This window comes from Neurospora crassa, linkage group III (genome assembly GCF_000182925.2).
Source record: "Neurospora crassa OR74A linkage group III, whole genome shotgun sequence".
Classification (NCBI taxonomy): Eukaryota; Fungi; Ascomycota; class Sordariomycetes; order Sordariales; family Sordariaceae; genus Neurospora; species Neurospora crassa.
In genome coordinates this window covers 4,797,055-4,816,416 of record NC_026503.1, presented here as the reverse complement: position 1 = coordinate 4,816,416, position 19,362 = coordinate 4,797,055, and the positions used below count along the sequence as shown (strand labels likewise).

The following is a 19,362-nucleotide window of genomic DNA, read 5'->3' as shown; positions in this document are numbered from 1 at the left end:
GATAGGCGGTTTGCCAGATGCTGGAAGCAGTAGCTTGCACCCGGCCGGCCCCTAGGCGAGCTTGAGAGATTTTCCACACGTTTCTAACGGGATGACAGTCAGCATCAACGTTGTAGGTAGGTGGGTAAAAACTGCGCGTCAAGAAGATTATGTGATATACAATGACTAATGCATTCGTAGGGAGAAATTGTTTCACATAACGACCGGGCAGAAAATTCTTTGGTAGAGCGAGGTTCATAGAGGTAGCTAGCTAAGAAGGAAGTCATCTTCTGGCAAACGATCAAGAGTCCTCCCTAAACGTGATTGACCCCCCCAAGTCTTTATTAATTCGTCTAGAATGGTGTACCGTACCTGTCTATTGCTGCCAGTTCCCTTCTTTCTGCTTTCTACTCTTGACTCGCTTCCAGAACACGGCCAGTTTTGACCTTGTCCTCGCCACCCTGGTCGTCCTAGAGGCGCTTCCGGCCCTTGGCCCACTTTCCGCCAGTAGGCGCAATATGGGCCGCCCTTCTGGCCCTAGTGGCCCGGCCGGCAGCCAGGCATTCAGAGCAAAGGCCCGCGCGCTCCAGACCCGGAGTGAAGCATTTTGAGCATGAGTAGTACCCTCTGCTATACCCTTCAAATACTGCGGCTTGGCGGACCGCAGAAGGTTTGTTCGCGAGGTGCTTAAAGCACTTGGAGGCGCCCGGTGCCTAAGCGGGTGCCTTGCATACTTTGCACTTCGATGTAACGACAATAGTTGGACGCGCTTCGCGGGCTGGCTCCGAGGGGTGAACATGTTCGAATGGGTGGACAGGACCAGCAACCACCGGGCGGTCGGCATAGATAGTTTCGACTCCAGCCTGGACGAAGGGGACAGGGATGCTGCCGGACGGAGCTATAAAGGGTTGAGGACTGGAATTGTCGATCAGATTGTCGTTGTTCGAGTGGCTCACGTGGCTCTGGCCATGGTTGGTGACGCCAGAGGCACCAGGGACGGGAGGGATATTGCCGGCCGGAGCTGTGAATGGATGAGGAGTGGAATTGTTGATTAGATTGGTATTGGTGAAGGGGCTCACGTCGCCCTGGCCATTGTTGGTGAGGGCAGACATGGAGACAAAGCGGACAGGGACGTGACCGAACGGAGCCATAGAGGGATGTACGAAAGCACCGTTGTTGCCGTTTTCCGGCTGATCGTACGTGTCAATGTGTCAGCTTGTGCTTCCAGAAAGACAATGGAATTTGTCGTCGAAACCAACTGAAGCTTCCACTTACATTGTTGATCTGACCCCAAACGTTGGGATAGATTGAGTTGTTTTCATCGGTAGAGGCATAAAAGCCTCCGCCGCTTGGCTTGGACACGTTGCTATTGCCCATCTTTGTTGGTGGATGTGCTTTGATTGGGGCGAGTTAGCTGTCGACTCTTTTAATAACAGGATAATGAAACAAAAGGAACATATGTGGGTATGTACTTCATGTTAATCCTGTTGACTTTAATCACTGTTGGATAGGGCAGTTTGTCATACGCGATGCACCTTTCGTCGGCAATATACCTCTAGAGAAGTTGTGATGTCTCTAGATTGAAAGATGTGTAGGACACTTGATGAGGGTTGGTGAGTGTTTGTATCGAGTGTTGCGGGGACAGAGCAGTGTGGAATTTATAGTGTCGGCAGAAAATCCAGGCTGGCACTCGCCACTCCCGTTTCCTGGCACTCTGAGAACCTTGATTTTTCACATTCACCGTAGCTTCTCACCGAGGTGGCAGCGGCTTTAGACGAAGAATTCTCTTTTGCATTTTTCGCCCTGATGATTTCTTGGCGGGCTTCAGAAGGTCCGTTTGCTGGATCCTTGAGGTAAAGGCAACGAGGCGCCAGTTCCTGGGGCGGCAGGCTATTTCAAGCAAGAAGTGACAACAAATGAAGAGTACCTACTAGAGGTATCGACAATGACAATAGAAGGGAAGCCAGAGACGGCTAGACGATTACTCCTGGGAACGAAAAAAAAAATACAAGAAGCAAAGAGTCACAATATCAGGAAAGCAGGAGAGAAAATCAGGACATGTCAGATATGTGGACTTGCAAAAGACGCCCAGAATGAAAGCAAGGACTTAGAAAGGACAGAGTGCCCTAACAGAAAAAAATCAAAACTTCCCTCTTCAAACGTCAATAACCCCCCCGAGCCCCCAACGACTGAATCAGGCCTTAAGATTAAATGTACCAGTTTCCCACTCTCTCTTACTTCAAATCCCAGAAGTACCTACTCTTCATCCTCTGTAGGACCCTCAATTTCCAGGGCGCTTGACACCCCTGGCCCGTCCTCCTCCCTTGGGAGGAATGCCAGCCTCTCTGTTAGCTTTAGTGTAGAAAATGACCGGCGGCACCTCGGACAAAGCGCCTGTGTGAAAAGCCGCGAGCGTAAAGCTCACGGACGATCTACTCACGCCTTCGTAAAAGACCTGACGGTTTCCGAAATACCGAGAACAAGAGCTTATACCCGGCGCCTACCTAGGCGAGTGCAGGACATTTCTGGCATTTGTCCTCGACCACATAGGGGTCCGCTGCTGCTGCTGAGTGGCAGCTGGCTGAGTGGCAGTTTCATAAGGGGTCACTTGCTGGGTGCCGCCTCGCTGAGGGATGCTGAATTGGTTGGGATTGTTGAGCTACTAAGTAGAGGTAGGTATATAATGCCTGCATTGGGGAGAGCCATGCCAAAGTCGTTGGCCTCAGGGATAAGTTGATGAAAGTTGACTTGTTCATTGCCGACTTGCTGAGGGATAATAAATTGGTTGGAATTGAACCCCAGAGGTAGGTAGCTTCCTTCCCTTCGCCCACTTTCCGGCAGTGGATGCAATTCGGGCCGTCCTCCGGCCCGGGTGGCACGGCCTGTCGCTAGGCAAAATGGGCAAAGGCCCGGGCGCTCTTAACCCACAACGAAGCACTTCGAACAGGAGTAATAACCCCTGCGATAACCCTCAAAAACATCCGCCTGGCGGGCCGCATACGGACGGTTCTTTGAGTGCTTGAAACAGTAGCCGGCGCCCGACGACTAGACGGTCGCCTGGCACTGACTAGAGGTAGCAGTGCACTGCTTGATGACTGCCATCCGGCTTCCCTACTGTGGTGTCACAAAGGCAACATTGAGATTCTCTCTCAGCGACATTTGTAGCCGCGTTGATTTCCTGTTGCTCATCTGCCCCCTGAGTCGTTACGTCCTGCGTTGTGTTGGGGTGAATAGGACGATGGTTTGTCGTTATTGGTCCTCATTAATGTTCCATTCAATGCATTTGCAACAAGACAAAGTTTATATAGAGGCAGTAAGGGAGGTTACGCGGAGCTAAGGAATTGTAGTAGAAAAGCCCTTTGATTGTATTTACAAAGAATCAAAGAAGGAAGTACCGCAAATTATCAAACTCCTATGCCACCACGATTAAGACCTCCCCAAGCCCTCATGACCACATAATGTTCAATAACTCTTAGTTCCCCTTTCACTTCTCACTTTGATTCCTTCCAAGCCTTCCAACCACTCCCAGTCTCAGCCTATTTGGCACGCTTGATGCCCTTAGCCCACTTTCCTCCGACAGGAGGAATTCCAGCGGCCCGCCTAGCCCGCACGTCTCGGCCGGTTTGGCGGCAGGCATCGCAGAGCCGAGGTTCCTCGAGCTCCTCGTTGTAACACTTCGAACAAGTGTAATAACCTCGAGCGTACCGCTCCTCAACCAGAGCTTGCCGGGCTCTGGAGAAGCGGTTGCCCAAGTGTCGAAAGCAGTAGCGCTTACCCGGCGCCTAGGCGGGTGAAGGGCACTTGCGGCACTTGTCGGTGATTACGATGGGTGGGCGCTGAATGTGGTTGCTGCTTGGGCCTGGATTGGCAGAGATGGTTCCGTTATTGTGATTGTGAGCCACTCCGTTGTTGTGGACGTCAGTGAATTCATTATTGGGGATGTCAGTGGCTACGTTGTTGTAGTTATGGTTGACTCCATTGTGGTGGGTTTGAGTAGAATCGTTGTCGTGGATGGGAAGAAACCCGTTGTCTTGGTGATGGGCGACTCCGTTGTGGTAGTTATGAGTGGAATCCTGGTTGGGGATGTAAGGAACTCCGTTGTTTTGGTGATGGGCGACTTCGTTGTGGTAGTTATGAGTGGAATCCTGGTTGGGGATGTAAGGAACTCCGTTGTTTTGGTGATGGTCGACTCCGTTGTGGTAGTTGTGAGTGGAATCCTGGTTGGGGATGTAAGGAACTCCGTTGAGGTAGGTGTGACTGGAGTCCTGGTTGGGGATATTAGGAACTCCGTTGTTGTAGTTACCTTGGTTGACTTCGTTGTGCGGGGTGTGAGTGGAATTGTTGTTGTGGATGTGACTGTGAGTGAATCCATTGTTATGGTCATAGGTGACTCCGTTGTTGTGGGTATGGGCGCCTTGGTTAAGGGGGGTATGAGTTGATCCGTCTTGGTGAGTGTAAGTGAACCCATTGTTGTCGGTAGAGGTATGAGTGACTTCATTGTTCTGGGCATGAGTGCCTCCGTTGTTGGGGGTTGCTCTATGAATGGCTTCATCATGACGGATCGACAAGTGCATGTCTTGAGGTTCATTACCGTGAGACATGACCATGTTCTGCTCGTTACCCTGGATTCTGATGTTGCCTGTTGCGTTGGTGGCAATATCCGTGGAGGGGATGGGCCAGACAATTCCCGTAAGGTTGCCATCATCACCCCACATGTTAGGATAGTTCAACTCCTGATGATCTTGCAAGGGCAGCGACGCCGGCTTTGTGTTGCCGGCGGCATTAGTCGAGTACTGTTCTTCCATCTTCAAATCTGTGGTACTAAGGTACATGTTGTCAGTTCTGACCAAAGGAGCTGCGCATTTTGCGTTTGGATTGTTGGTTGGTAGGTCTACCTTTGATCAATCAAAAGAAAAGCCCGCCGATGTTCCAGAGTTGTTGCTCTAGAGTCACCGACGTACTAGATGACTGGAATACCTACTAATGAGGTGACTCTCGAGCAGTTGTGAGACAATTGTGATTTTCTCTCAGTTGTGGGAGTAGGGTGTGTTGATGAAAAGGAAGAGAAATTGGTTGTGCTTGCAAATTTGGCCAGATAAATAGGTTGTGGGGGGGAAAGGGAAAAGCAGCGTACAATTCACCGTTCGAGGATAGGACACGGACCACTAGCTCCCCGCCGTATACTTCCTGGTCGATATTAGCCACAGGCAGCTACCACTGAGGGCGACATGCCATAATCGGCGATCGAAATATCAACCTTGATCACCTGACCACGCTGGTACGTACCCCCGTTGCCAGGCCTACCAGCACTCAGTAGTTCCCCAAGTGTGGCTAGGGCAGGGCCTCTTTAGCCTGCCGGTAGATAGGGATCGGTAGCCGGTGGCAGTCACCGGCCTCCGGCCTTCCATGAGAGAGTGATGATAATTACCGCGGGGTCGTAACGCATTACCGTATTTTTCATCTAAATCAAAGGACGCGGACACTCTTTCATTTCTCCGCCATCGGAGTAGAAGATCACTTGTCATGGACACAAATCCCTTTGTCCACGACAGAATCTTGTATATCCCTTGTTTCTTTCTGTCTATGAAACGAACAGCGTCTGTATTTGCGGTCTGACCTTCGCTTCCCATTCATCCAAGGTGATATCGTCAGTTGGTTCCACGACCAAGTCTTTGAGACCGGGATAGAGGCAGTTGTAGATGCGAGCCATGCAGGTGCCTTTGTCCTTCTCGCCGAGTTCCTTGGAATAGCGAATCACTTCCATAGCCACGTCGCGGGGTAGCTTACCAGCAGCACGGCAATCCTCGTACGACTCTGACCTCCGCCGCGGCCTTCTTACATTATCAAACAAGGACTTGACGCCGGTAACTTCGGTCGTAGCAGGCGTTCCAGACAGCGCCAGTCTTCCTACCAAGACCACACACATCTCCCCAGTTGGAAGCATCGATGACCATATACCGGCGCAAGTAGGTTTATGCGTGTGCCCACCGGTAACCATAGACGCATGATACTCCCTCACGTAGCGGCGGTGTGGAAGGCAGTGCTGTCATAGAAAGATTGGGCCACGTATGAAAGTCCAATCCCGGTTTTGATGTTTTTCCGGAGCTTCATTGGGTAAAAGGACATGCCGGAGTCGAAGAGAACAATCAAACAGATTGCATCACGAGACCGGCTCGGCCAAAAGGTAACGGGAGAGATCTTTTCGTAGCCAGCGGTAAGGATCTGGATGCAACCGCACTACCGCCCGCCATGCATCTTCAGTCCTTAGACGACATTGTGGCGGAGATAGCTCGCCAACGGCCATCACGATCTTGGGGCACACAATATGATCATCGCACGAGGAATAGCAAGAGGAATCATCGAAGACGTGGCAAGCTCGCCTTAGTTATTGACTATCAAAATCGTAGGCACGGTGTGCAGGCAAAAGTCTTTAAGGAACATTGTGTTAAAAAGCTTAAGCAGGGCGAGGTACTGGCGAAAAGCACTAAAGTCAAGTTGTAAAATTGATATTGCACCCGAAACTCCGTCCTATCAATCTTTTGTGTTCGCATTCCAACTCAACACATAGTAAACCGCTTTCCACGAACTAAAGTACTATCAAGCAATTCTGCGACTGAGACCCGCTCGTGACATTTGCTTTCTGTTTTGGGGGTTTACAGACACCGGGAGGAAACAGGTCCTAAAGGAAGAGACCCGGGCAGTCCCAATCGAAGCCCCAAACGTAAGAGTAGACCACTTGGGAGGAGCAGCTTCGGCGTGCTCTGCAACGGGGGGCATGGTGGGAGCGAGCTCAGCTTGACCAGAATCTCCGAATATCTCGGTAAAGAGACATGCGCGAGAGCTTCCTCGGCGGCAAAAAGATCAGGATCCGGCTCACGAGGGGTAGGGCTGGAATGACCGTGTTGAGCAAGATGCGGCTGAGGGACGGCCAGATGAGGCTGTTTAAGTTCGAACTGAGACAGAGAGGGCGGAAGAACAGCGGTATTAGGGGCATCTTGCTCATTACAGACGCACTCGTCAAAAGCCAGCTCAAAATGACCTGGCTCAGGAAGGGAACAACCCCAGGAAACCGGGTCCTCGGCTATCCGCTCATCCATGTCCAGCTTAGAACGAGCCGTCTCAGGTAGAGAAGGCTCAGAGCGGGGAATGCCGCTGAAAATGGGGTTGCCTTGTCCATCTCAACCTCCTGGAGGCAGGGAGGGAATGGGTAACTGTACCTCGGAATCACGAGGCTGAGCACCTCCTGTGACAGTGTCGGCGGAATTGTGCTGGGAATCATCGCGCGAAGGGGCAGGATTATGGTAGAAAAGGCCATTGGTTCGACAAGAGTAAATTGAGAGGGTACGACGGCGACCTCGCCAGCCTGTCCTTCCTGAGCTTCTTCAGTAGAAGGCTAGCCACTAGGTTGGTTGATTGGGTCCAAACCATCAGGTCCGTAGACTACTTGGGATAGGCGGTTGAACGGGCTTAACTCCCGATCGCTGAGGTGGAACTACCACCGATATAGGTCACGAATGCAAGATAAGACAATGTATGGATCAATGTTTTTTGTGAAATCAGCATCGTATTTGGTTATAGAGACCGAAACAACAGCTACCTAGTATGATTCCATGATCTGAATGTAGGTCGTTGGCTCTGATGTGTAAATAGGGGAAAATGGGCCACTAAGAACAACAAGCCCGAAAACCCTGGAGACGTCTCATCGTCTTGTTAACTGCCACACCTGACCGAGCCAGCGTCTCTGAGTCAAGCAATTCATCGTCTAGAGGAAGGAAGACAAACGCAAGCATGTCCTTCTGGCCAAGGCTTGATATTTACGTACTACCGGATCGTATGGACGAGAAAAGCTTGAGATGCATGTGGAGGTCTCAAGCGGCTTTCTGGACCCTGCCGCTTAGAACGGCTCCGGCGGCTCCAGATCCCGGACCCTTTCCGTTACCATCGCGCTTCTTGCGCGGTCCGGCGTTTCCCTTCTTGGAGCCACCTCCGCCGGCGCGCTTGGCCGGGATTCCTTCTCTACGACGCTTATTCTGCGCCTTGCTCCTCTTCATGCATCTAACTTCGCAATACTTGCGAGGTACGGGCATTTCGGTTTTAAGACACCCCGTACAAGTGTGGTACCCGCGCGCGTGGCGTTCTTTCACCGTCCGTTGAATCTCGGCGCTAGGTGACACCCTAAGGTGCTCGAAGCAGAGGATGGCCCCGACCTCCTAAGCCCTGGCATCGCATCCTGGAGCATGGCACTGGGTCTCAACGATGATGGGTTTCCGGTTCCGCTCACTGGAGGCGGACTGAACAGAGGCCACGTTGGTAGAATTATGTCCAGAAGAAGTGACACCCGCCGAGGCGCGCTCTGGAGAAGTGGTGGTTGTATGCTCGAGGTTGACAGCCATGGCATGCGCGGGCTCAACTAGAGCTGGCATGGGAACAGAGGGTGCAGCAATGAAAAACTGGTCTGGAAACATCTCAGAGTATGTCGGACCAGGCTCTAGAAATTCCTCGTCATCGAAAAAATCCTGAAAAGACTGTTCTCCAGGGGTAGCGTCGGAAGAGATTGACTCAGCATGATTCTGCTCAGCAAAGATTTCCTCGCTGCCAATGGGTTCAGCAAGGGCAGGTTGAGGAAGTGCAGGCTGAGGAATAGGCTGCGCATTACGCTGGGAGATGACTGCCTCAACGGGGATTCCTTCGAAGTAAGAAGGTTGAAGAAGAGCCGGCTGAGACGGATTGATGTTCAAGATGGGGTTGCCTTGCTCGTCCCAGCCACCAGGTGGCAAAGAGGGAAAGGGTAAGAAGACTTCAAAGTCCGAGTCAAGAGGTTCACTACCTCCGGCGACAGACTGCGGGGAAGGGTGTTGCAAAGCATCGTGAGAAACAGCCGAAGAAGTTGTAGGGAGAACCACCCCTTCACGGCGAGTAGGTTGGATGGCGACGGGAGCGATTTCTCCATCGTGTCCCCCTTCAGCAAGAACGGGGATACTACCACTCGGCCCTCCGTTTGGACCTGTATCGCCTTGTCCGTAGACGATTGGGGACAAGCGGTGAAAGAGACTCAGTTCCCAGCCGCCAAGGATGGGATTACCACCGGTGAGATCGTTGCGCTGAGAAGAGAGATTGTCGGGAGGCGTGCTCAAATGGGTGTCTTGAACGGAAGGGATGTCTCCAGCGGCATGATCGATTGATGTGTTTGATGCGAGGTTGTATGAGTGGATAGCTGACTCGTTGATGTTGTCGAGTGTGATGTGACCGGAACGTGCGTCGCGACGGGCAGGCGGGCCTCCGAACGCCGGGACCTGTCATGTTTTCATGTCAGCTGGTGTTTCCAGCCAGTGCTGGGTTTCTGTAGGGGAACGATCATACCTGAAAGTTCAAACGCGCGGAGCGGCTGTTGGACTCATCCATAATGCGTGGCTGCACGTGGCACGAGAAAAGGCAAGCCGAGAAAGATATTGAGCGACGACAGCGATGTATTGCTTGGACTTCAGAAGCGAGGGAAGTGGCAAGGGAGTTCTACCGAATGGTCGAATCTGGAGGTGAAAGGTGTGAGTCGCGAACTTGATAGGTTGTAGTGTGTCTTCTCGATGGGAAGCTTGATGGTTCTGCAACGCGAGGTGCGAGGGGGGCCTCGATGGCATTTACTAGGTAGGTAGTTGACCGCAGGAGCGAGTTGCAGCTAGTTGAGCATGTGCTTCGGCAGGAAGCGCTGTAACCGATGGCTGTGCTTGCAGCTGATGCAACGAATGACTTTTGGCGGAAAAAAGGGCAGCGCCCTACTATGAGGAATCGATAAATGGTGCGCGAGTCGGCTTGACTGAGCGCGGACTGAGCGCGGACCGAGCGCGACTGCTCGATTCGCCTACGTCCACCGGACGGTCACAAGTTCCCTGCGTCGAGGATCAAATGCGCGTTGCTTTGCGATTCGCCGATGGAATGCCTGATGGTTGATGCCTCGCGCTGTGCGGTGTTCGAAATCAGGATGTCCGATATGGGGAGAGGAGAAGGCGGATGCAGTTAGGAGAATTGGGTGAGTTTGAAGACCAACGGAGGGAAAGAATACCTATGCAGGAGAGACGACAGGCGGAAGGGACCTACTTTTCACCCAGGCCGCAGCGCCAAGCGTCTGGAATGTGAACACGGGGTCAGCCGAAACTCAGATATTTCCAACCCCCTACTTTACGTGCGCCATGCCTCGATATGTATGCCAGGCACTATCATGTATCAGCCACAAATAGATAGTATAGATGGCATGCCTGGTGTCGGAGTAGAAAACGGTTTCGTCAAAACATAATTTTCCGATGTCCGGTCATTGCGAGACGCCGTCCATAGAATATGTATAAAGAGATTCAGTCAACGGCCGAGCGACTGCCCTAAATCATGGAACACCTATTCACACGCTAGACGAGAGTAGTCAATTTAGAAGGAATTAGAGTTGAAGATTGTTATAGTTCTACAAAATACGTGCTATTTGAAGAAGAGCGTGTCATGACTGTCCCCGCTCGTTCATCGAATGCGGCTACATAATGTAGCTGTTGTGCACAACTTCGGGGTCGCGGTGTTAAAGACAAAGCTATCTACTCCTCGGTCATCCTGCCCCAGTTCCCTCCTCCCGGCCAAGTTCCTGTGATATTCGCGATAGGATATTGCCCTTGACTTCAACGACACTCCAAATCAGCGCGCACGTGAACGGACAGGAATGTAGTCGGTCAAGCAGCCTTTTAGACACGGCCGCTCAAAACCCCTCCGGCAGCACCAGGGGGACCTCCTCGCCCATTGCCATCCCTCTTCTTCCTACTTCCCACGTCCCCTTTCTTGGAGCCTCCACCCCCAGCACGCTTTGCCGGGATACCCTGCTTACGCCTCTTGCGCTGCCTGGCCCCCTTTGGTCTGCAACTTTCGCAGTGTCGACCTTCTACGGGCATTTCAGTTCTGATGCAGCCAGTACAAGTATAATATCCCCTGGAATACCGCTCCTCAACGATGCGACGAGTTTCGTCGCTTGGCAAAACCTCCAAATGACCCCAACAGAGGCGGGCTGTGGTCGCCTAAGCCAAAGCGCCGCAGTAGTTGCAGGTCGCGGTTATGATGACAGGAGGACGAGGTGCGTCAGATTGGGCCGGCTGAGCTGCGGGAGCCTGTGCGGGATTAAGAGCTTCAACTGGAGCTTGCTCCATTGACGCTGACTCGACGGGAGCATGCTCGACTGGAGCGGTCTGATTGGGAACGGAAATGAGTCGATCCCGGCGAGGAGGGTCAGGGGAAAAGAACTCATCGGGACGCGGTTCAAGAGATTCTTAACGGAGATGGAACAATTCATCCTCCTCTGCAAACCAATTAGCAAATGCAGTGGTTCCTTGATAGCCACGTTCCGGAACAACGGTATCTTGTAGAGGGGGGTCCCGGGGAATCAGCTCCGGAAATAGCGGATCAAGTGTAATGGGATGTAACAAGAGATATCTGGGGAGAACGGGATCGGGGAGAGCAGGCTCCGCGAGGTCTGACTCGAGACGGGGAGCTTCATGGTCTGTGGGTGCAGAAATGATGGGTGCGGGTAGTACGGAAAGTATGGATTGGGGTAGAAGCCTCGAAGTAGGCGAGGGTAAGGGGCGCGTTGGGGGGACATTGAACAAAGCGCCGCCGATCATGTTTGACTCGAGCCCACCACTGGGTAATTGGCGGGGATGTGCATCAACTGGTCGAAACTCGTCGACGTTGATGGGTGTATCGAATCGAGTAGTCAACAAAGTAGTACGGCGGTCGGGATTATGAGTTCTGTCCCTCGTGCGGCCGGTGGGAGTTTGCTCGATCGTCGGAGTCGCGTGAGGGTCAGCGACGCCAAGAGCCGGCTCGCCGGTGGTGGTGGCCATGATTTGCCCCGAGGGCTCGTCGTCCTGAGAACGCATAGTCGAAGCTACGTCCTGTTCTCACTGTGGTTATTCTCTGTTAGCTATCTCGTGTGTGGTTCGCCTCTGAAAGAAGACAGCCCTACCTGCAGGTTAGGAAACGCCGAGTAATTCCGTTGGCTCGCTTATCATGTAGACCAGGGATAACAAAGCGAGTCGGGAGAGTGGTGGCTTCCGAGTTTTGACGGCGTCTTTCTACCCGGAAGGCTACGATGTGGTAGGACAAAGAATGGGTGACTAAGACGAGTTTGGGACGTCGTGAGTAGCTCGCAAGCTCTTCCCAACAATAGTATTATTCGTCCTGTACCTCGTACGCCGATGGATCGTTGGTCATACAGGCCGATAACGGGAACGTGGCTTGTATGGAGGCTTTCGTGGTTGCAAGCGTTCGGATGAGCTACCGTGCCACGGTTGGCGATGATGATTCGTGCAAAGAGGTCGCCCCGTACAGTCCGGGTGATTCGAGGTTGCTTGAAGGCGGGCGCTGTATCGGAGGAGTGATGGGGATGCACAGCTGCCTCGCGTAAGGCGGGAGTCTCGTGGCAACAGTCGCGCAGCACCGGGGGGGATTCGACCGCGCTTCTCGATGAAGGTGTTCGATGCGCTGCTCGTCGGCGCTTCGTGTTTTGTTCGGAGCAGAGCCAAAGAGGGGACAAGGGTAACAAAGACGATGTTTCTGGGTTACGGTAACAAAGAAAACATCACCGCGGGAAGAAAGGCATGCAGGGGAGAAGGCGGGCGGCAGGGACTTGCTTTCCACAGTCCACAGCGCCAAGCATTCATTGGAGCTGGACGGAGCTGCAGCTCGGAAAACCCCAAAGTCCCTCGTACAAGTATACCTCACTCGCCCAAGCGCGCCTTCCTCGGCAGCAGGCGCGCTTGCCGCGCTTGAGCAAGTCAACCCGACGCCTATTGTCCAGGCAGCCAAGTCTCACCAAGCAAACAAAGCCGGCAGAATCCACCCTCGGTACCCGCTTCCACTTCGCCAACGGATACCGCCTTTGTCCTCCTCCTTCGTAGGGTGTCCAGCGCCCTGCTTCAGCTCGAGAGATTGCCGGCGCCACGGACAAGCCGGCACAACGATAGAGCTCAAGCTCACAGCAACGCAGAGCCTAGAGGTTGTAAGTAGCCGAGAAACATAAAGGATTCACCGACGAGAAGCTGATGAGCAAGTTAGAACGGCAGTTTTGCAAATGGAGCGCCGAGTCTCGCCGTCGCTGCCCAAGCACCAGGTACCATACCCCGTGGCAACTGCGCAAGAACGATCATGTATAGGGTCGCCTCCGCAAGTGAAGTGTTAAGAACGCAACGCCAACATCCATCTACCTCGCTGATGGCTTCGTGAAGCGGTGGCTCACAAGAACATTCCGCCGCGCTACCAACGTCCTCGACTTGGATGACACTTGCCAACGGCGTGATGGTCATGGATTTTCACTAGTTTCCGACGAGTGGAACGCAGGAACCAGTACCACTCTATCTCATCTTTGGAACGCAATAGCTAACTCCTCCTACATATTACAACAGAAGTAAGGACGAACTACGAAGAAATCCTCCTCGAACGCCGAATGACGCCCTCTTCCTCTCCCTCTACCCCAAGGTAACGTACCTACCGCTCCGCCGACCGATGCTACCGGAAGTCTGGTACGCTCCTCCGCCATCATACATTCGAGATTAGACCGAGTCTGCGAGGCTGTTAGTGGTTACTCTCTGTGGTCCCAACTGATGGTATGGATGGATGGTGGCCCTTCGAGCTTGAATAGCTGAAGGAGGGATGTTCAACCATCCACGACCCATTTGAAGACAGCAGCTTGTGCCGTGGCTCATCCAGCTGTAAGCGACCGCAAGCTTCCAAAGTTACAAAGGCACAAACGAGCCCCCGCCGTATGGACGAGGATTCACGAGTCAACGTCGATGAGAACGGTGGCTCGAATTGCCGATGGGGAAGGAGGTGCGGAGGACATGCGAGATGGGAGATAGCAACAATTAATCCACACGAGCATAACAGACTTTGCCGTGGACTAGGAGGAATGTACAATATGTTGATGTCTCCATCAATATGCACTTTTCCCGACGATGACCCAGTCTAAGTGCTATGCCAGTACGAAGAGGTCCCCGCCGTCTGTAACCCGCATAAAGGTATAGCAACATTGACCGAACTAGACATATCCCAGAAAGTCTGGCCAGGGAGGGAGCACATGGGGCGACGAGCGGGGGAGATCTGCCATGATATAGCCACCAAGGACTGGTATTTGGACTGGACGGCGCCGCAAGAGTCACGAATCCCTAGACGATGCCAACGAAGCCTCAGGAGTCATTGGCAGTCATCTTTGAGACCGATGCTGTGATCCAGTGGACGACATGATCATTAGCAAGGCAACCTCTGTCTTGAGTTCACAGGGCCAACACACTCGGTCATTGTTCGCTGCCCTGAGCAAGATGGGAGTCGCTTTGTGGGAAATTGGGCGGCCCTTGCTGAGAACAGTCGACGGAGGAAGCGGGAGGCAATGAGTTGTAAGATTATGGAAGAACAATAGAGGGTTTAACTCCAGACTAGGTGTTTGTCTGGATTGAGTACCTAGAGGTAGGGAACAGCGTAGGGGATATCTTTCCTGTCACTGGCACTGCATATTGGTGATCAATGACTGCCGTGGGTTATTGCAACTGCAAAAGCAAGCAAAGAACAGGGGGATGACTTTTACATAGGACTCAGCAGAGAAATGACGTACATATCAATATAGGAGGTGACAATGCAAAGGAAACCAGGGAAGCAGTGACTCTCAGCGCAGTCAACATGACTGGTCAGGGGCTCTGGACTTGAGTCAATGTTTGCATCCTCATCCTACGACCGCCTATCAACCATTTTCGACGATACAAATGAACCAAGATCTCATTAACCTCTTAAACCTTCAAATAACCGTCAAATCCTCCGCCGCAGTTTTCCACGTCATCCCCATGGCACTAACGTCCGCTGCATGTTCAGAAACTGCAAGACCTGCAAGACGTTCGGAAGGACAGTAATAACCCAATTTGCAGTCATCGCTTGCAACTCCCTGACATGGATTGTCGTCTTCGCCAGATGTTTCTGGGCTCGTCCATCTCCTTTCTAGCTTGTTGTGCGCCGCAACACCCACAAAATTAGAGGACTGGCCTTCTTCCCTCATAACGCTGTCTTCTTCTCCCCCTTTTCCCCTTCGCATCCGTATCTCTGGCCTCCTTCAGTGCTTCTATCGGGTAGCGGCATATCGCAGCTTTTGTGCCCTGGCTGTTGTCACCTTGCATGGTTCTGCCAACCGGGGACCTGGACGTTCTGACTGCTGTCCTCCTTTTCGCGTTTGGTTTTTGGCTTCCTCTTGGGTATCTGCGGTTCGACAGCAGCTGAGGTCCTCCTCACCCGTCGTTGGAACGAACCATCGCATGGCGTTGAAGCAGTCGCTGACCCACAGTGGAATGCCACTGCTTGACGTGGGATCTTGCCACCCGAGGCAGGATCGAATAACTCCCTTTTGACGTCAATCAACGACTGCCCTACGTTGAACCACTGCCCTTGATGTCTCACAACCACCGTTTGACGTCCAAAAAGGGCCCCTTGAAGCTGGCAGCCTTGATCTGACCTTCATGGAGGTTTTCCAACGACGAGTTGTTCAATATCCAACGACGATGGGCAGGTTCTTCAGAGACGAGGCGTAGTTATGACAGGCCCTTAGCTTGAGCTTCTCCGGGAGCAACCGTGCTGGGGATGTTGATCCCCCTTATTCTCGTCGGAGAGCTGTGGGGCTGGTTTCAGCGCTCAGAAGCCCAAGCGCAATCACCCCTTGCCGTACGACGTCTCTCCTGCGTCGGTATCCAGATTCCCTTCCGCCACGCGCTCCGGTCTCGCCGGGAAAAGACTCCCGATGTCGCTAGACGTCAAGGACGCCGTCGCCGTCTTTTGTTCGTCACCGCAGCCGAGGAAGCACGGTGGTAAGGCTATGACCGGTTGTCGTCGAGCGTTGGATCGGTCGGGGCGCAGTGGTGGAACAGTAGTGGCTGCGGATCCGAACCCGAGCGCCTTCAGTGAAAGGCAACGAGCATCGGCGGTGGTTGTGGGTAGTAACGGTCGGTTGGTACGAATGGTCGGATGCCGAGGAACGAAACGGCGGTGGTCAAGGCGCCAAGCGGTGGTACCGAATACCGGGAGCTAGGAAGCGAGACAATGAGGGGAGGCCTGTAACGACGCCGTAAGATAAGCATAGGCGTAAGTAAGGTAACGGAAGGCAGTACCTGGATAGCCAGGCTCAAGGCTCGATGCTGTGTTGGAACCTCCTTCTCTCCGTACTTGGAGCGGCGAGTTTGTCGGATCTTCACGCTCCCTGTTTCTCTCCAACTCTTTTTGGTCATTGCTATGAGCAGCCTTGTATTGTTCTGTCCGTCTTGATTGATGTTGACGCAACTAGCGAACGGCCTGCACCTCGGGAAAAGTTCGTCGTCATCATGGTTTGGATCTAGGGAAAGGATGATTGTTAGTCTTGGCCGACTCATACGGATGTGGAGCGATAACTCATCCGCGGTGGTTCGTGGAGGTACACGTCCACATCCATGGCCGAAAATGCCGAGACGCCGTCCATCGTTGTAAACTCCATATGTCGTAAGTCCTTGTGGAAAGAGTCAACTGTCCACGGAAGGGACTTTCATTCAGTAGAAGTCCACGTCTGGAACTCTGTACTCGTTCGGAATCTTGCGAGAGGCCAAACATTTATTCGACTTATACGGTTGGAAACCTTCAACAGCAGGTTTGGGAATACCAGTCAAACTGCTAGCGAACTTGATGATGGCGATGAGGCTGCGAATAGTCAGACCTTGCTCTCTTCTTTTTTATGTATTAGAGTTTTCGTAGAGCTACCTACCTGTACTTTTGATCAGCTTGATGGAAAACGACGTGGTTTTGCGAGTTCCACTCGCTGTGTACGTACTGTTCTCGGGTATTGTACCCGTGAACTATTCGTAAGGGCCGTTTCAATCGTGGCAGCCGGGAAATGTCCCACGTCTGCGCATCCATTGATTTTGCTCTTTGCCTCAATCGTCGAAAGCTCGGTATGTATCATCGTTGCTTTGATGCAACCCATGCCTTGAATGTCAGCTCGGGCTCGCTATTCATATCGGCTCTCCCTCGATCTCCTCCTCCACTTTCTCTCCTCGGTTGTCTTGATCTTTCGTTAGTGGGCTACACCGACAATACTGCTTGCATCTAGGTCGCGACGTTTTCCTCAGGAACAGTCATCTCTCTCGCTGGCATCGCTTTGGTCGCAGAGGCCACGAGAATCGCTTCAATTGTTCAAATCGTTGGAATCGCTGGGATCGCTCGGATGGGATCGTATCGGCCGCGTCGATCGTGTATCAGTTGTCGAGTTTTGATCCTTCTCTTTCCTGCGATCCATGCCCAGATCGCTAGACTGAGCCCAGTCTGGTATTTGTCTACCCTCACTCGGTTTAGGCTCCTCCGCTAACACTTGTAATAGTCTCGTGAATTGCCCTTAGTCGGTCGACATCGGGGGTATCTTTCGCGTCATTAATAGATCGGTCGTGTACCAGCTGTCGAGACTCTTCATCGCCTTTTTTGCTCTAGCACAGAAGTCTTCGCCCGAACGCTTTCTGAACTGGTCGGTCTGCCCGACGGCTCACTAAGGAGTTTTGGTCATAAGCCCGTCATCCCTCGGCACGTATGAGGTACTCCCTAGCTCGTGTAGAATCTTCTCAAATACCGACCGGCAGGGCATAAGCCCTGACTGGCACGGGCTGAGGTGGTTCGTAATGTTATCGCCGACACCCCGGTAGACCGTAGGGTGCCTTGCGATAACAACACTGCAGGCAATGGAGCTGGGTTTCCTTCCAGCTCACCGCGGGAAGGTGCCGAGGCCACAGCCCAGACAACCCTCCCGCAGAAGGTATTTTGTTGGCAAAAGTCCTCACTGAATGGCCCCTCCAGGCGAGGTATGGATCCAATCCTAGATTGTGAGACATCCCAGCCCAGTCTTTGTCCACCCTAGGTCCATGTAAACCCCTCTTCGAACATCACCGTCCCCGAGAATCGCCTTCTCTTTCGGGAATATCCTTGCCTGGACCTTGCGTGGATTCTATCCAGCCAAACCTCTTCGGGTATATATTCCTCCTTTTGCCTCATCTGTGGATGCATTACTCCCAACACTTGTTTCTGTCTTTCGCTTCCGCCTCGACGCGAACCTTACGGGGGAACCCCGGGCTTGAACGGGCTCGGAGTCAAAACGCTCGGTGTTGAGGTATATCGGCTTGGTCTCGGATGAGCGGTAATGGTCGCGCCATGCGCATGGCGAGGTTGGAGCGTGCTCCTTCTCCGGGTACGGTCGCGATCACAGTTTCTCAGAATCGAGCGATGAAGGGAGCGAGGGTACGGTAACCGAACGGTCGGCTCGGACGCCGATGGGGAAGATGCTTCTTTGTTATTGTTTGTCGAGGTATGAACGAGGACACCACGGTTGGTTACGAAAATTCTCGCGCTATGGGGGTGATCGGTCGGGGGTCTCGCACTTTGTTCTTCACGGGCTCCAGGACGGTCTCCTCGGGATGGAGGTTCGTACGGAGCGGGAGTGCGGGACTCGAACGATGAGAGCGAACGGTTGGGGAAAGAATCTACGTGCTTGGCAAAGTATGGTCGAGAGGCCACGGTTGGCAACGGTCTTGTTTCTCAGTATCGCGGTTGGGGGATCGGTGCCGTTGTATCTCCTGGATGCTGTCGCGACACGCTCCGTTGAGAATGAACCGATATAGCGAGCATCGTTGCGCTGCCCAACCGATGAGCTCGAGGAGTTATGGACAGACGGCTTCATGATTTCGCGAAGTATAATCGAGGATGCCTGGGCTGGCCTAGCCACGGGCTGGCCACGGGCTCGCTCGCGATAACGGCGCCAATCCATGGACTGGGACGGGTCATGGCCATTCGACGCTGCTGTGGTCGTGACATCTTTAGCAGGGAGCGGTGGGAGACACGGTGGCGCGAGGATGCAGGCTCTCTAGTCAGGCATGTGTTTGTTAGCCTCCGGGGCAGCAAAGGAAATGTCAACAGGGAAAGGGTTGGCAGTTGCTTGGCTGCCGCCACGGCACTCTTGGTGATTGCTTCACCTATGGCTGGCGATGGGTGTCCGAGGACGGGGGGAACTGATGGTTGGCACCAAGGATGGATCTGGTGGCATTACCCTGCGTGGTGCATGGGAGCCCGGGGAAAACATGCATGGGGTTATCTGGCAAACTCGCACACGTAGCTGACACGCTCACCATGGTGAGTGAGGCTGCCAACAAACACGTTGTGGATGGCGGATGGCTGGTGCTGTCTTTCCCTCCAACTCTCACTGCTACCCAGGTTGGGATGCGGCGGGCTCGATGGGAGGGTGGACACCTCGCTGCCGTTTGGGTAAACAAACCGACAGTTGCTGGCCATTTTCGTGCGCTTGCAGAACCTCTCCACGCACAAGGG

At 53.1% G+C, this 19,362-nt stretch overlaps 7 protein-coding genes across 7 annotated transcripts; 1 reads left to right on the top strand and 6 right to left on the bottom strand.

Moving 5' to 3' along the window:
* Nucleotides 1–355: 355 nt before the first annotated feature.
* Nucleotides 356–1,356, bottom strand: NCU08262 (hypothetical protein; the record flags this gene model as incomplete). Its single annotated transcript, XM_954259.1, has 3 exons — nucleotides 356–877; nucleotides 936–1,169; nucleotides 1,255–1,356. The coding sequence occupies 3 exons, from the start codon at nucleotides 1,354–1,356 to the stop codon at nucleotides 356–358; spliced, it is 858 nt and encodes a 285-aa protein (XP_959352.1).
* A 2,405-nt stretch (nucleotides 1,357–3,761) lies between these two features.
* NCU08261 (hypothetical protein) lies at nucleotides 3,762–4,811 on the bottom strand (the record flags this gene model as incomplete). The annotated part of the gene is made up of 1 exon (XM_954258.1): nucleotides 3,762–4,811. One exon carries the CDS (start codon nucleotides 4,809–4,811, stop codon nucleotides 3,762–3,764), a length of 1,050 nt encoding a protein of 349 aa, XP_959351.1.
* Nucleotides 4,812–5,560: 749 nt separating this feature from the next.
* Nucleotides 5,561–7,294, bottom strand: NCU16704 (hypothetical protein; the record flags this gene model as incomplete). The annotated part of the gene is made up of 3 exons (XM_011395766.1): nucleotides 5,561–5,886; nucleotides 6,713–7,131; nucleotides 7,197–7,294. 3 exons carry the CDS (start codon nucleotides 7,292–7,294, stop codon nucleotides 5,561–5,563), a joined length of 843 nt encoding a protein of 280 aa, XP_011394068.1.
* Nucleotides 7,295–8,189: 895 nt separating this feature from the next.
* NCU08260 (hypothetical protein) lies at nucleotides 8,190–9,381 on the bottom strand (the record flags this gene model as incomplete). The annotated part of the gene is made up of 2 exons (XM_954257.1): nucleotides 8,190–9,272; nucleotides 9,340–9,381. The coding sequence occupies 2 exons, from the start codon at nucleotides 9,379–9,381 to the stop codon at nucleotides 8,190–8,192; spliced, it is 1,125 nt and encodes a 374-aa protein (XP_959350.1).
* Nucleotides 9,382–11,657: 2,276 nt separating this feature from the next.
* Nucleotides 11,658–13,554, top strand: NCU08259 (hypothetical protein; the record flags this gene model as incomplete). Its single annotated transcript, XM_954256.2, has 4 exons — nucleotides 11,658–11,930; nucleotides 12,170–12,402; nucleotides 12,649–13,000; nucleotides 13,378–13,554. The coding sequence occupies 4 exons, from the start codon at nucleotides 11,658–11,660 to the stop codon at nucleotides 13,552–13,554; spliced, it is 1,035 nt and encodes a 344-aa protein (XP_959349.2).
* Nucleotides 13,555–15,684: 2,130 nt separating this feature from the next.
* Nucleotides 15,685–16,256, bottom strand: NCU16703 (hypothetical protein; the record flags this gene model as incomplete). The annotated part of the gene is made up of 2 exons (XM_011395765.1): nucleotides 15,685–16,056; nucleotides 16,140–16,256. The coding sequence occupies 2 exons, from the start codon at nucleotides 16,254–16,256 to the stop codon at nucleotides 15,685–15,687; spliced, it is 489 nt and encodes a 162-aa protein (XP_011394067.1).
* Nucleotides 16,257–17,793: 1,537 nt separating this feature from the next.
* Nucleotides 17,794–19,197, bottom strand: NCU08258 (hypothetical protein). Its single transcript, XM_954255.2, has 2 exons — nucleotides 19,085–19,197; nucleotides 17,794–18,901 (listed from the first exon to the last, which is right to left on the bottom strand). Exons 1-2 carry the CDS (start codon nucleotides 19,115–19,117, stop codon nucleotides 18,428–18,430), a joined length of 507 nt encoding a protein of 168 aa, XP_959348.2. The 5' UTR covers nucleotides 19,118–19,197; the 3' UTR covers nucleotides 17,794–18,427.
* Nucleotides 19,198–19,362: the final 165 nt, after the last annotated feature.